The following is a 12,525-nucleotide window of genomic DNA, read 5'->3' on the forward strand; positions in this document are numbered from 1 at the left end:
ATCTTTTGCATATGTTCAATGAGCACAGTCCTAAACTGGCAAACGTGCAGCCACTTGATGTCCTGCAAGTGAATTGTACATCAGATGCGGACAATGACTATGCCAACATTGTGAATACTATTACTTGACATCCCCAGTTGTACCAGATATGACACTATCGTACCTGCTACTTGGATTTCGAAGTTGAAGGACTCTTTTCCGAAGTAGTTCTTCAGCATAATGGTGTAGATTCCACTGTCAGCGTAATCAGCACAGGGAATTATGAGCTGAGAAAGGCCTTCTCTGCTGGTCACTGTGGCCCTGCGCGATAGTGGAAGGCCATTCTTCTTCCAAAGTACTTCCGGTTCTGGAGAAGCCTAAAGTATAGGAACACTTGTTACCAAAGCACTTATCAAGGATACCAGGGGATCCTATAACATATAGGCCGCATTTTCCCTGTTTACGCCACAGCACACCATTAAACGGGTGTGCAGGGTGCAAAGAGTGACAGTGCTTCATATTAACATAACGTGTATTTGTAAAGCGCACGTATCACCGAAGGGTCTCAAAACGCTGAATAACAGATGTATATTGTTACCAAACTTAATGTACTAATGTTATTGACATCAGATGGATGAAAGGCTGAGTGGACCCGCCGGGATTAGAACCTGTGACCATGAAGTCTAACACAGGCCCCTACAGTGGATACATCAGTCCACTGAGCCACCAGACCCAGCTAATTACATTGAATGCGCTGCCCCCAGGGCACCCACAAAGTTGTGCTGCCCTGGGGGAAGCTAATTCAAGAGAAATATGGAGTGGCTTTGGAGCTGCCACTCTGTGTTTTTTCTGTGCACACGGGAACCCGTCTGCACTTTTAAGAGGGTGGAGAGGTCCTTTTTAGGCAGGTGCAGTGAGTGACTGCACCTGCCTGCAAGGGGATGTCTGGGGAGTCCATAGGACCCCCTTTTCCCCTTCCAGAGGACTGCCATCAGGGGATGCACTGACAGTGCACCTCCTAACAGTTTCTTAACCTCTGCGCCCACATCTATAATACAGTGCAGGTGCAGAGGCAAAGGGATTACCTCATTTTCATGGGGTCACAACCACATACAAATGAGGGTACGCCCTCTAGTCATAGCGCTGACACTATATGTGCACCAGCACTATCTGTATTACAGGATGGGCTACACAAGTGTCTGCGGTCCTTTCTGTAATACAAAAGTGCCCCTGTGGAGCACAAAGCGGGTGAACATGACTTTACATAATACAGCCCTTGTTGTCTGTTCATATTGACATACAACTCTATACAATGTTTTGAGACAATGCTATGTGTCCCATTAAAACAGCACACATTCTCAGTTTCAGAATGCAGCCCTATACCGCATTGATTTGAATGCCATGAAGGAGACGGCGAGGTCACACGTGCTTCAGCATCTTAACTAAAATTTGTGAACAGGGCATTGGGGCAGTTATGATCTGCTCTGGTCTTGCTGTTGGCCATGGAAGTCTCACATCTGTTCCAGTTCAGCCTTGCTAAATGTTGAGAGGAAAACGAGGGCTGTCTTGTTCTTTTGTTTTTATTGTTTGTATTTTTTTAATTTATTTTTAAACATGGCTATTACCTCTCTTAGGGCAGGTAAGGGAGAGGGCCACATCTTTGCCCAAACCATTTAGCAAGATGGGGGAAAGCTGTACAAAGACCCATGACCCCTGAATATTGTCACAAAGAGAGAGGTGTCATCTTCTTTGGAATTAATTTTGGTCCAATGAATAAGTCTAAGTAACTCTGGGTTGCCTCTAAGACACATAAGAAGGTACCCTATTAGAATGAGTCCCATGGGACACCTATTATATAAATGCACATGGGAGAGGTGGTATGCCAGAACAGCTATTAAATGGCCATAGTGTTTTCCACCTTTGGGAGAAAAGTAAATTACCTATATTTAGGCAAGATGGGGGTTATTGTCAATTACACTGCATGATGGCCTGTGGATGTATAGGAGGTTGGCACATCTGTGTGACTCTTTGCTGCCCAGGTGTCATTTATTTTTGTTTCTTTGCTCTAGGGCAAAGCGTTGTGGGTTTAGGGGGTAAAATCTACCAATTCTCAGGATTACTTTGGTGTTGTTCATAGTTTACTATGAAGAGTAAGGGACATTCCACCCTTCATCTCTGGGCAAGGAAAGCAATGTGGGCTCTATCTCCCCTTTTTGCATTTGGGCAAGGTGAGGGAGGAGTTTTAGCCTCTCATTATCCTGGAGAGGAAGGAGTTGGTGTGACGGCCTTTGATCTCTCCCCTGCCGGTCAGACAGTCCGGCAGAGATCTTGATAATTTTATGTATGATGCAGTTTCTGTGACTTTTTCCCTTTTGTGTACAGTGCATATGCAACTGAGTGATGCTGCACAGTCCCCCCACATTGCTGAGATGACTTACTGTGGTGATTGAACTTGTCACTGGACTTAGTGACTTTGTGGCCCCATCTGGGTTATGGGCCAGCTTACTCTAACTTTTCTCCTACTGCCGGTTTGACAGATTCTGATCTGCTTTCCAGCCCCCCTCCCCAATTCTCTCTATTCCTCTACTGGGGACTTGTTTCTTCTGTGCTTGTCTAAGCAACTGAAACTAATGTAACCCATGAAAAACTGTTTTCCTGTTATTCCTGGCCGCTGAGACCTGAGTAACATGGATGATGCCCAGTGGAGCTGCTAGACAGCTATAGAGGAGATCGGCCCTGGTTCATCCCCTCGACCATCACCTACCCAGCCGGACATTGGACACAGTTCTCCCTGTCTCCCCGCTGTTTCTCTTTCCTCTCCCTTCCTCCCACAAATTACAGTAACATTGTTTTTTTGCCTGTGTTTCACTATGCTTTGGTGACATGTAATTTGTAACTTGTAACGCATTGATCCTCATGTAAAGTGCTCTGATACCTACGGGTCTAGCCAGTGCTATATACAACTCTTCAAATAAAAAATAAAATAAAAAATAAACATGCACATCATTTTTTTATACTTTGATTACTGTTTTTATCTCCAGAACAACTGGATGAAAAATCCACTAACGCATTGAAAGAGATCTCAAAAATCACAAAGCCTACATGATAAAACAACTAGACTCTCTTCTTAAATTAAAGAACTCAGGTCACATCTCTTCATTTCTCAAATGTCTTTAATGACTTTCAATTTAACACAGAGTAAAATATATGTCTGATTGTGTAGCTTCACCGTGTACAAAATGCCATGACACATTTTTTAATCCAGTTAAAGGAGCCATTTGTCATGAGCCCTCACTGAACTTAATTTGCTTTCTGTAAAAAATATTCCTCTCAAAACATTAGTTTTAAATCAGCCGGAACCCAAATTTGTGAGAAACAAATTGATAATGTACGCTCCAGCCACATAAGGGAAATTTAGAACAAGACGCAGATCCTCTTTAAGTACAAGCCAGACACGTATGGAGCAAACTACCTTGAATCATTAGATACAGATGCAATCCCTTAAGGTGCAGAAATAACTCTGAAAACCTTTCTCTTTAGTTGGCTCCATATTTAGTATTCCTTTATATGATTCAGAGTGCCCTGAAACACAAGACACCAACTGGCGCATTCCCCTGCCATACATACCTCATAAGGGATGTGTACCCGGATAGCATTCCCCGACCTCACTGCCATGAAACTTTTCAAATTAGCATCAATGAGGAATTTTGGTCGAACTAAAACAGAAAGAAGACCATAGATCTGAAAACGGATAGGCAATTATTTCTAGACTTTAATAATCCCTTTTAGCACCACCCTGGGTAATCTCTCATATTCCTTCACCCATGTACAGTCTTCCTTTAGCTTCCACGGGCCCTATTCACAAAGGGCCCCCGCATTCCACATGTTTTTTAATCTTGTGATTAGCTAATGTTAGGTATTAGGAAGAAAAGAAGAGTGAGTGTAGTGAACAGTCAAGCCACATAGAATTTCTATCTCATTTATGTCTATGATGGTCCAACCATGTCAGGACCAGCCTACCAACATTCGGTACAGAGGTGCTGGAAACGAGCAAACCACCTTAAACCGCAGGTTGCAAACTCAAGGAGGTTCCAAGTATTAGCTCCCTTCCTGTGGTGCATCATTTTGGATACAGACGTATTTGACCACCTAAGTTGCACTTAGATGATCAAGTAACCCTTTTTCAAAGTGTAAACGTTTTCCAGCGGAGAACAAAAATACATCTCAACACGTGAAAGTGCGCTTGGCAGCACATTTATGAAAACATCAGTATACTCTCTCATGTACTTCAAAAATGATTTTGGGTGGAATTAACTAGGAATTCAGAAAGAAATTCACAAGCATTTGCATCATACCAGGAGCACGCCCAGACTTTCCTGTGAATTCCTGAAAATTGTTCTCCACCCCTAGGCATAAGCCCACAGAAATACATGTCTCATTTGCTTTGTGAATCAGACCCTATTTTTAATTTTCGTGATCCACATACTACACAGAAAGGAGTTATTCTTTTCATAAGCTTCTTGCCTCAACAAATGGGTCCTCTCAGCTCAATATCCTCTTTCTATTCTAGTTGGCAAAACAGTGAGCCAGCAGTGACCATCATATGGGGGACAGAAGCAGGTCAGAGTGAGGATGCTTTTTTGAGGTCTGTTCCTGGATTTGGCTTATAGAGGGCACTTTTTAATTCATCATGTTCTTGGACTCATTGCATGGCAACTTTATGTTTTCTTTGTCAAATTTAGAAACTGGAACTAATGCTCACATTCTCCTTTCCTCCAGACTGTGCTTAAGGAACCAGAATCCCTAGTGCAACTCAGGAGGCATAGTGACATATATAATCTATTGCTAATTCTCTAGTAATGCTTTCTCTATAAACACTGTCACCTTCCACTCACTGACCCACATAACATTGAGCCCTTCCTATACCCAGTGCTAATATACACGTCATCATATAAGCTGCATCTGCTATTTTCTGCTGATGTCTTCCTTCATCTTTTTTCTCAAATTGTATACTGAAAGGCAGAGGATGACGGTCATCACATTAAAGAAGTGTCCTTTCTCAAACCTAAAGGAGTCAGCCCCATCAATGATCTATTTCTCCATACTAAACTGTAGCCATATTAGTAGGCGTTGTTGAATTGCATTATATGAATGTAAATCCATGGCCATTTCTTCAGGCACTCACCAGCAGTAGGCATGGCCAGCACCTGGGTATCCAGCTCTTTGGGTTCACTAAGGCCTCCATCATTGACAGCAATCACACGCAGGTAGTAAGCATCCTTCGGCCTGAGTCCCTTGACAGTGTATGTGGTCATCCCTATTGGTGCAGTGTTGCAGCGCGTCCAGTGGATACTCTCCACAGCCCGCATCTCCACAAAGTAGCCTTTAGCATAATCTCTGTTCTCTGAAAGCGGCTTCACCCAAGACAGCGAGATCGTGGTATAAGAGGAGTCAGTCACCTTAAGGTCTCTCACAACATCTGGAGGCCCTGAAAAAATGATCATAAAAGAAGAGGTTGTTGAACCTTTAGAACTAATGGATTATATAATAAGTGTGTACAGGTAAAAGTACTTCTCATCTGACATTACAATTTCCGAACAATTGCCAAAGAACCTCTAAAAAGCTGTTATAGCCGTATTCCTATATATCTAAGGAATTAAAATATGTGTGATTCTGCTCTGTTACTGTGGTGGGTGAAAGCGGCACTGCCTCAGAGTTGGACAAGAGCCCTATCCAGCCTTGAAAGCCACCAGTCCAGAGCCACCCAGGGCATTACTTGGTGTCCTGGTAATCCTGACTGGTAATGGAAACTAGAGTTGGAGTTGAAACGAAGTTGTTTTTTGCAACGTGTGCTTTGAATTTAGCTGCGCGTCAATATGTAATTTATGATATTTGGTTTTAGATCTATTTTACAGTTGCATTAAGGTGAGTCTGGTCTGAGTGCCATGGTCAGGACTGCTGCTTGGTAGGAGAAGGTTCAGTTTGAGACAGGCAGCATACACCCTTGGTTGTGTGAGGGCAGTACATGGCTTCAGTAGGAAGTTGTGTGATTGGACTGACACTTTTAGGTAAAGCTGTGGATAATACGCATAGTAGTCCATGGAAACACTACTGCCAAACCAGTACACTGAAAGTTTCCATGTTTAGGCTCCATGTCATGAATGAGAAGATGGACTGAAGAAGGATCTTTTTTGTGACTGTAAATGGTGAGAATCTGTCTGTGAGCAGCGAAAGGAACAATTTGTGTACCGAAAATAGAGAATACTTAAATATTTCCAGATAATCAGGAACATGAGTTTTTACATATGTGTTTGGACCAGTTAGATCACTATTGGATGCGTTAATTAAAAACAAACCCTTAATTCTGTCCTGTGCGTAAACATGGCTTTACTCATGGGTCAGAATTAACCGCCCAACTTGTAATCAGGCCCTTAGTAGTATTATTTGATAAGGCTGCTATAAAGTGCCACAGGATCCAGACAATGGCAGGAAGATGCTATCCTTGATGTTCAGCAATAAAATTAAGAAGCTTTAGGTAGAGTTCATACTTGAAACAGGTTCACGGAAAGGGGGCGGAGAGAGAGAGAGGGGGGGGCGGGAGAAAGAGAGAGTGTGCGTGTGTGTGTGTTCATGCACATTACAAACAACTCAATTGTACTCACTCATTGGATCACGAGCAAAGACGGTTTCTGATGGCCTGCTTGGTTCACCAGGCCCAATGTCGTTGACAGCGATCACTCGGAACTCATATTGCAGCCCCTGCCCCAGGTCCTTCACTGTGTACCTCCGATCTGCAACAAGAGGAAACTCTCAGAGAGGCTCACAGTATTGTGTCACTCTTCTAAAAAGAGATGGAGAGAAAAACGAGCCAGGATCTAACATTACAGCCTTCACACAATGGAAGGTTCCACTGGGTGACCTTCAAGAGCTATCTCGTAGTACGATGATACATCACCGTCAGCATGGTCTCGGTGCGGGTGTGGAGGTTCATTATTCAGCTCTCTATGAAATGCACACAGATAAACATTCACACAAACCTTTAAACAAGTGAATACAGTTAATTAAAAGTTGGCAGTTTGGCTCCTGAAACACGAGCAAAAAAAATGCACAGCATCCAAAGGAACATTTTATGTTCTGCATGAATCCATTACCTGAGGCCTACACTAACTATGGTCAACGTGTAATTCATACTTTATACATGCATATGCTGTGCAGCTCAGTCTAAACTTTACACATAGCATCAAACAGTGACAGAGCCGAGCATCACCAGAGCTATAGGAACCAACAAAGGATAAGATGGTTTGACTGATCTATCAATCAGGTTGATCGAAGAGTTATCCTGTGGCCCATTCTTTTATTTATATTTGCTCCCTCCCCTTTCTCTTGTACAGTTTGCCAGCAGAGAGTCTTTTTACATCTCTTGCCTAATCCTCAGTGAGCATTTGACTAAAAGGCAGAAAGCAGTCTCTCATTGGGACCGTGGCAAATGAAATACTTTAACTGGCATAAAGATGCTTGTGTTGCACCCATGCTTGTAGGCAGTTTTTTTCTGCAGACCTCGCAGGTTGTGGCAGTCAGTATCCCCAGATCAGCAGGCCCTTAACGACTTAGGGTAAAATGCATTTATGCTTAGAATATGAGAACAGAGTCACAGGGATGTCCGTCATTTTAAATTGTATGCGCGACCTTATTACACCTCAGACCAGAAGTCAGATGTTTGTGATAAACAACTCTATTTGTTGACAGCAAATGTTCTAACCTGGTATGGGGTTCTCCGTGACTGCTGTCCAGCTGTGGCTTCCTGACTTTCTTTTCTCTACGTGGTACCGAAGGATACAAGCGCTGCCCTTGTTATGCGGTGCCATCCAGGAGAGTGTTATGGCTTGGCTGTTGGCTCCAATGACCGAAGGAGCTGGAGGGGAACCTGGGAAAGCTACAGAAATGGAGGGGAAAGGGAGGGGATGCAGAGAAACCAATGATGTAAAAGGAAAGGAAACAGAAAAAGAAAAGAAAGATCGAACAATAAAGAAAAAAGATCTAGAAAGAAAAAGAGAATGTAAAGGACCAGTTTTTACTGTTACAAAGCACACTTTAAAATGGCACCTAATAAATAGAGCATGTTGGAATGGGAACATCTTACAGAAAAATTCTACTGTGGTCAAAGTATATATTTCAACTAATTAAAATATCTTCATCAACTCCTTATTACATGATGTATTAAAAATCTTATGCTTGACCCACAACTCATTAATCAATGAGGATATATCGAGTTAAACGTCTAATACATTGCAACATGGAACTTGTTATGAGCCTCAGCAGTTACAGTAGACCGAGCAATGTACATGTGCTGCAGATTTGAGGAAATAAGGGTTGGTCTAATATGCAGCAATTTTGAATGCTACCAAGGATAAAGTGAATTGATATGTCATAAACACTTAGAGGTCAACATCTCCCCGACTGCTTTTCATTCAGATGAATAGCACCCCTTTTAGCCCTTAACTACTGTAATAGTTCTATTGCCTTATTTTTCAATTTTCTCCTTTTATTTGTTTGTTTATTTAGTTATTTATGTATTTATTCTTTGTACTCCGCCACTTCACAGGACGTAGTGTATGGATGGGAATGTTGGTGCCTAGTACAAAATAAGCTAGCCTGGACCGGTATGTTAATAGGAAAGCAGTTCCTTGAGGTGACCAGAGAGTACTATGTAACAAGGGAGGACGCAGGATCTGGCAGTTTCGGCAACAAAGGAGCATTCTAAAAACACGGAACAAGCAAACTCTAGATCTCCCAAAGAAATTACAAATGTTCTCTAACGTCAAGAAAACCAGAATGCATAGGACCATGTGCTAGAAATCACCGGTGAAGGACATTATTGAATGAACAATAGCAGGGAGATTCAAGTCACTAGACGCATGATGATTTTTTTACAACATTTGAAAGGAGCAGTGTACCTTTTGCAGGCCAGCTGACTTGTTAATAATATTTTGTAACCTTTTCCAAAAATGCTGGTGTCAGTTAAGAGGCCTGGGGCTCTATGCCAGGGAATCATGGTTAATAAAACTTAAAACATATGGTCTCCTTTAAAAACAAAATGAATCATGATTGACCTCTGTGACAGGGTGCTAACATATCTACTATGTGGCTAAAATGATCAACATAGCCACTCTCCTTTGTCAATAAAGTATGTTTCCGTAATTATTTTTTGTTAGACTGCATGACAACTATTGATTTTATTTTATTTTTTAAATTGTATTTTGTTTTTGCACTGATCAGTGATGTCATAAATGCTGTCATAGAACATGTGAACATGTCATGAGTGATGTAATATGTGAGGTCATAAGCAGGAACTGGCAGAAGCTCTGCTGCCAGCCAATAGTAACCCCGGGGATCCCATCCCTCATGGCCGAACCTTATATGTGATTAGGGGGGCACATGGCACACTCACCAAGCCAATAGTGGCCCCGGGACCAAAACATATCTTAAGGAGAGCAGGACACGCGCCTTCCATCCCCAAACCTCATTAGGCCCCAGGGACTTTATCCACGGTGCTGAAATATAAGGAAAGATGTGTCATGTGCCCCCCCACGAGCCTTATTAGACCCCGGGCACATTTACTGGGGCCAAAAGCAATTGGGATGGAAAGGGGGCCACTTGCGGCCAGCTTCCCCAAGACTTCTCAAGCCCTGGGGACCCCATGTCCTGGGGCCAGAGGTGGGTGCCCTCGGTGCCCACATGGGGCACCCACAAACCAGACATTGGGGGATGGAAGGGGGGCACCAGGGCCCCCGTGGCCCCAGCCGTCTCCCAGTATGGTGCGGAAGCCTGCATTGCTCCTGCTCGGAGTCAGCAGCTATTTTATGCTTTCTCCCTCCAGGCAGGAACAATATCTTTTCTGTTTCCCTGCCTGGATCAGTGTTAGCAGTAAAGCAGGACAGAAGTCTGCTCCCAGGTGACAGGAGCATGTTTTAATCTCCTGCTGGTTAAGAGCAGACTTGCCTTCCCTTCCAGCACTGTTGCAGGCAGAGAAGGCATATTAGCTTCCGTCTGGTGGGAGATTTAAAAATGCATCAGCCAAGCGGAAAGCAAACACGTTTCCCTACTCACATCAGTGCAAGCAGGTAAACTACTCTGTCCCAGGGGTGGCTCCCCGGGACAGAGTACTTTCGCCAGTCCTGGGGATGGAGTCCCCGTAGCCTTTACTGGCTCAGGGAGAAGGGCTGTGCTCCCCGCTCCCTTAAAAATTCATTTTGCCACTGGGGGATTGGGTCTTTGGGCCAGCAGAAGCTCAGTGAGTGAGGGGGCTGTATGACCCCCTCTCCTATTTTTTTCATATTTTAGCCCCAGGATATGGAATCCCTTCTGCCACCATCAGCTTGTGGAGGGTGCCCCTGGGCCGTCGCCCCAATTAAAGGTGCTCATTCCCAGGGGATGTGGTCACTGAGGCCCAATATGGGCTCAGAGAGGTGGGCCCTACTGACATTGCCTCCCCAAATATTTTTTTTTAAAATAGCTGACTGCTATTTTTTTGTTTTTGTCTGCCACAGTCTCTCTGGAGTCCTACGAGATTGTGGCAATAACGTCTAATTTTTTTAAATATTTTGACCTTGGATTGTTGCTCTGGGCCCCCCCCAAAGGGGCTAAGTGGGCAGGGTATCCTCATATGTTTTTTTAAACTACAGAACAGGGGACTAGTTTCCAGAATCCTGTAATGGCTGCATGCAACATTTTTGTGATGTTTCTGGCAGCCAATCAAAGGTCCGTGGGAGTCTGACTTCCATGGGAGCGAATTGGCCCAAGGGAAAAAAGCTCCCTCAGAACACTATATATTTTAATTGGTGCTCCTGCAAGACTCTTGCGGACACCGCCATCCAGATATACAAATGTTTCTTATCCTTAATTTCTCAAAAACTACTGAACGGATTTACGCCAAAAGACAAAAAGCACAATCCGTGCACCAAGATCTAGCTTCCTCACAAATTGTGAGCAATTCCGTTCAGCTGTTTTGCTGTAGCACCGCCTGAAGAAGTCTAAGGAAAGCGGAAATTTGCTTTTGGCACCCCATCCCCATTTTATCTCACCCAGCCTTATGGATCACCCCAAAACTTTCTAGGAAGGTGCAGAGGTGAACTTGCTTTTTCTGATTTTTTGGAGGCGGGGAAGTTTTGTATTCTATTATTAACAAACTATATACTGGCAGACACCAGTAGGCAGTTGTAGTTTGGACTTCGTTTCCAAAGGAAATGCATTTATTGTATTGCTATTAACTTTGGCATTACTAGACAAATCTACACAAAATTTTCAAAACTAGTTTTCCAGTCAGTTCAGCTGCTATCTGGAAAGTTATGGGTCCATTTGTCAAGCGAGGGCCAAGAAAAAGGGGGTCTCCCAAAACGTCTTTTCCCCATGTAATTTCCCATAGGGTTTTAGGCACAAATACTGCCAAACAGCTGAACAGAATTACACCAAATTTGGCTGAAAGCTAGATCTTAGCCCACAAAGAGTGCTTTTTGTAATTTGGTGTAAATCAGTTCAGTTATTTCAGAGTAATAAAAGCAAAAAGATGTATTAGGTATATGAAGAGATGCAGAAGATTCCCGGGTCTGACAGATCGCTACCACTACTTCAACCAGGAAGTGGTGGCAGCTGTCTTAGGACTCGGCCTGAGTCCTGAGAAAAAAACACTAGGGGCAGGGTAGGCATATCCTGACCTCCGTAGGGCTTGGGCCAAAAAAGTTTTCTTATTTAATTTTGCAGCAAATTCTCAGAAAACAAGAGGGGTCTCCCATGCTTATTTTTTTGAAAGCCCCCCTGGTGGGACAGGTACGGGGGTACCCTAAGTGCGTTGGGCATCCTCAACGCACTTAGGGCGGCAATTGCAAAAACAACAAGTGATGGACCGAATGTGGATCAATGTCACGCATTCCCCCAGTCAAAAGATCTGGGCCCAAATCTATCGTTTTTTTGCACTCCACACCACCCTGGGTTAGACAATGGCGATATGCAAATCAGCTCTGACCCTGTTGCCCCATGGGAACAGTCCAGTCCGAACTACAGAAGCCATGTCCTTCCCAGAACGGAATCAAGCATCCGAGGACCGGACCGGTTTCGAGGTAACACCTCTCATCAGCCCGGCTAGCTTGACTCCAAGTGGTGTGGAGTGCCTGGGACCCACGTCTGGGCATCCCCAGCGCACTTAGGGCGGCAATTGCAAAAACAACAAGTGATGGACCGAATGTGGATCAATGTCACGCATTCCCCCAGTCAAAAGATCTGGGCCCAAATCCATCGTTTTTTTGCACTCCACACCACCCTGGGTTAGACAATGGCGATATGCAAATCAGCTCTGACCCTGTTGCCCCATGGGAACAGTCCAGTCCGAACTCTAACCCAGGGTGGTGTGGAGTGCAAAAAAACGATGGATTTGGACCCAGATCTTTTGACTGGGGGAATGTGTGACATTGATCCACATTCGGTCCATCACTTGTTGTTTTTGCAATTGCCGCCCTAAGTGCGCTGGGGACGCCCAGACGTGGGTCCCAGGCA

The 12,525-nt window shown here is 44.0% G+C and overlaps 1 protein-coding gene across 1 annotated transcript in view; it reads right to left on the reverse strand.

The window, feature by feature from the left end:
- IGFN1 (immunoglobulin like and fibronectin type III domain containing 1) overlaps window positions 1-12,525 on the reverse strand; it is a 343,105-nt gene that overhangs the window by 64,645 nt on the left and 265,935 nt on the right. Inside the window, exons 16-20 of the mRNA XM_086923163.1 lie at window positions 7,739-7,912; window positions 6,642-6,770; window positions 5,165-5,467; window positions 3,607-3,695; window positions 164-356 (exon numbers count right to left, since the gene is read on the reverse strand). Coding sequence (XP_086779289.1) covers window positions 164-356; window positions 3,607-3,695; window positions 5,165-5,467; window positions 6,642-6,770; window positions 7,739-7,912 — 888 coding nt within the window. The remainder of the gene's footprint in view (window positions 1-163; window positions 357-3,606; window positions 3,696-5,164; window positions 5,468-6,641; window positions 6,771-7,738; window positions 7,913-12,525) is intronic.

Source organism: Lissotriton vulgaris, chromosome 5 (genome assembly GCF_964263255.1).
Source record: "Lissotriton vulgaris chromosome 5, aLisVul1.2, whole genome shotgun sequence".
NCBI lineage: Eukaryota > Metazoa > Chordata > Amphibia > Caudata > Salamandridae > Lissotriton > Lissotriton vulgaris.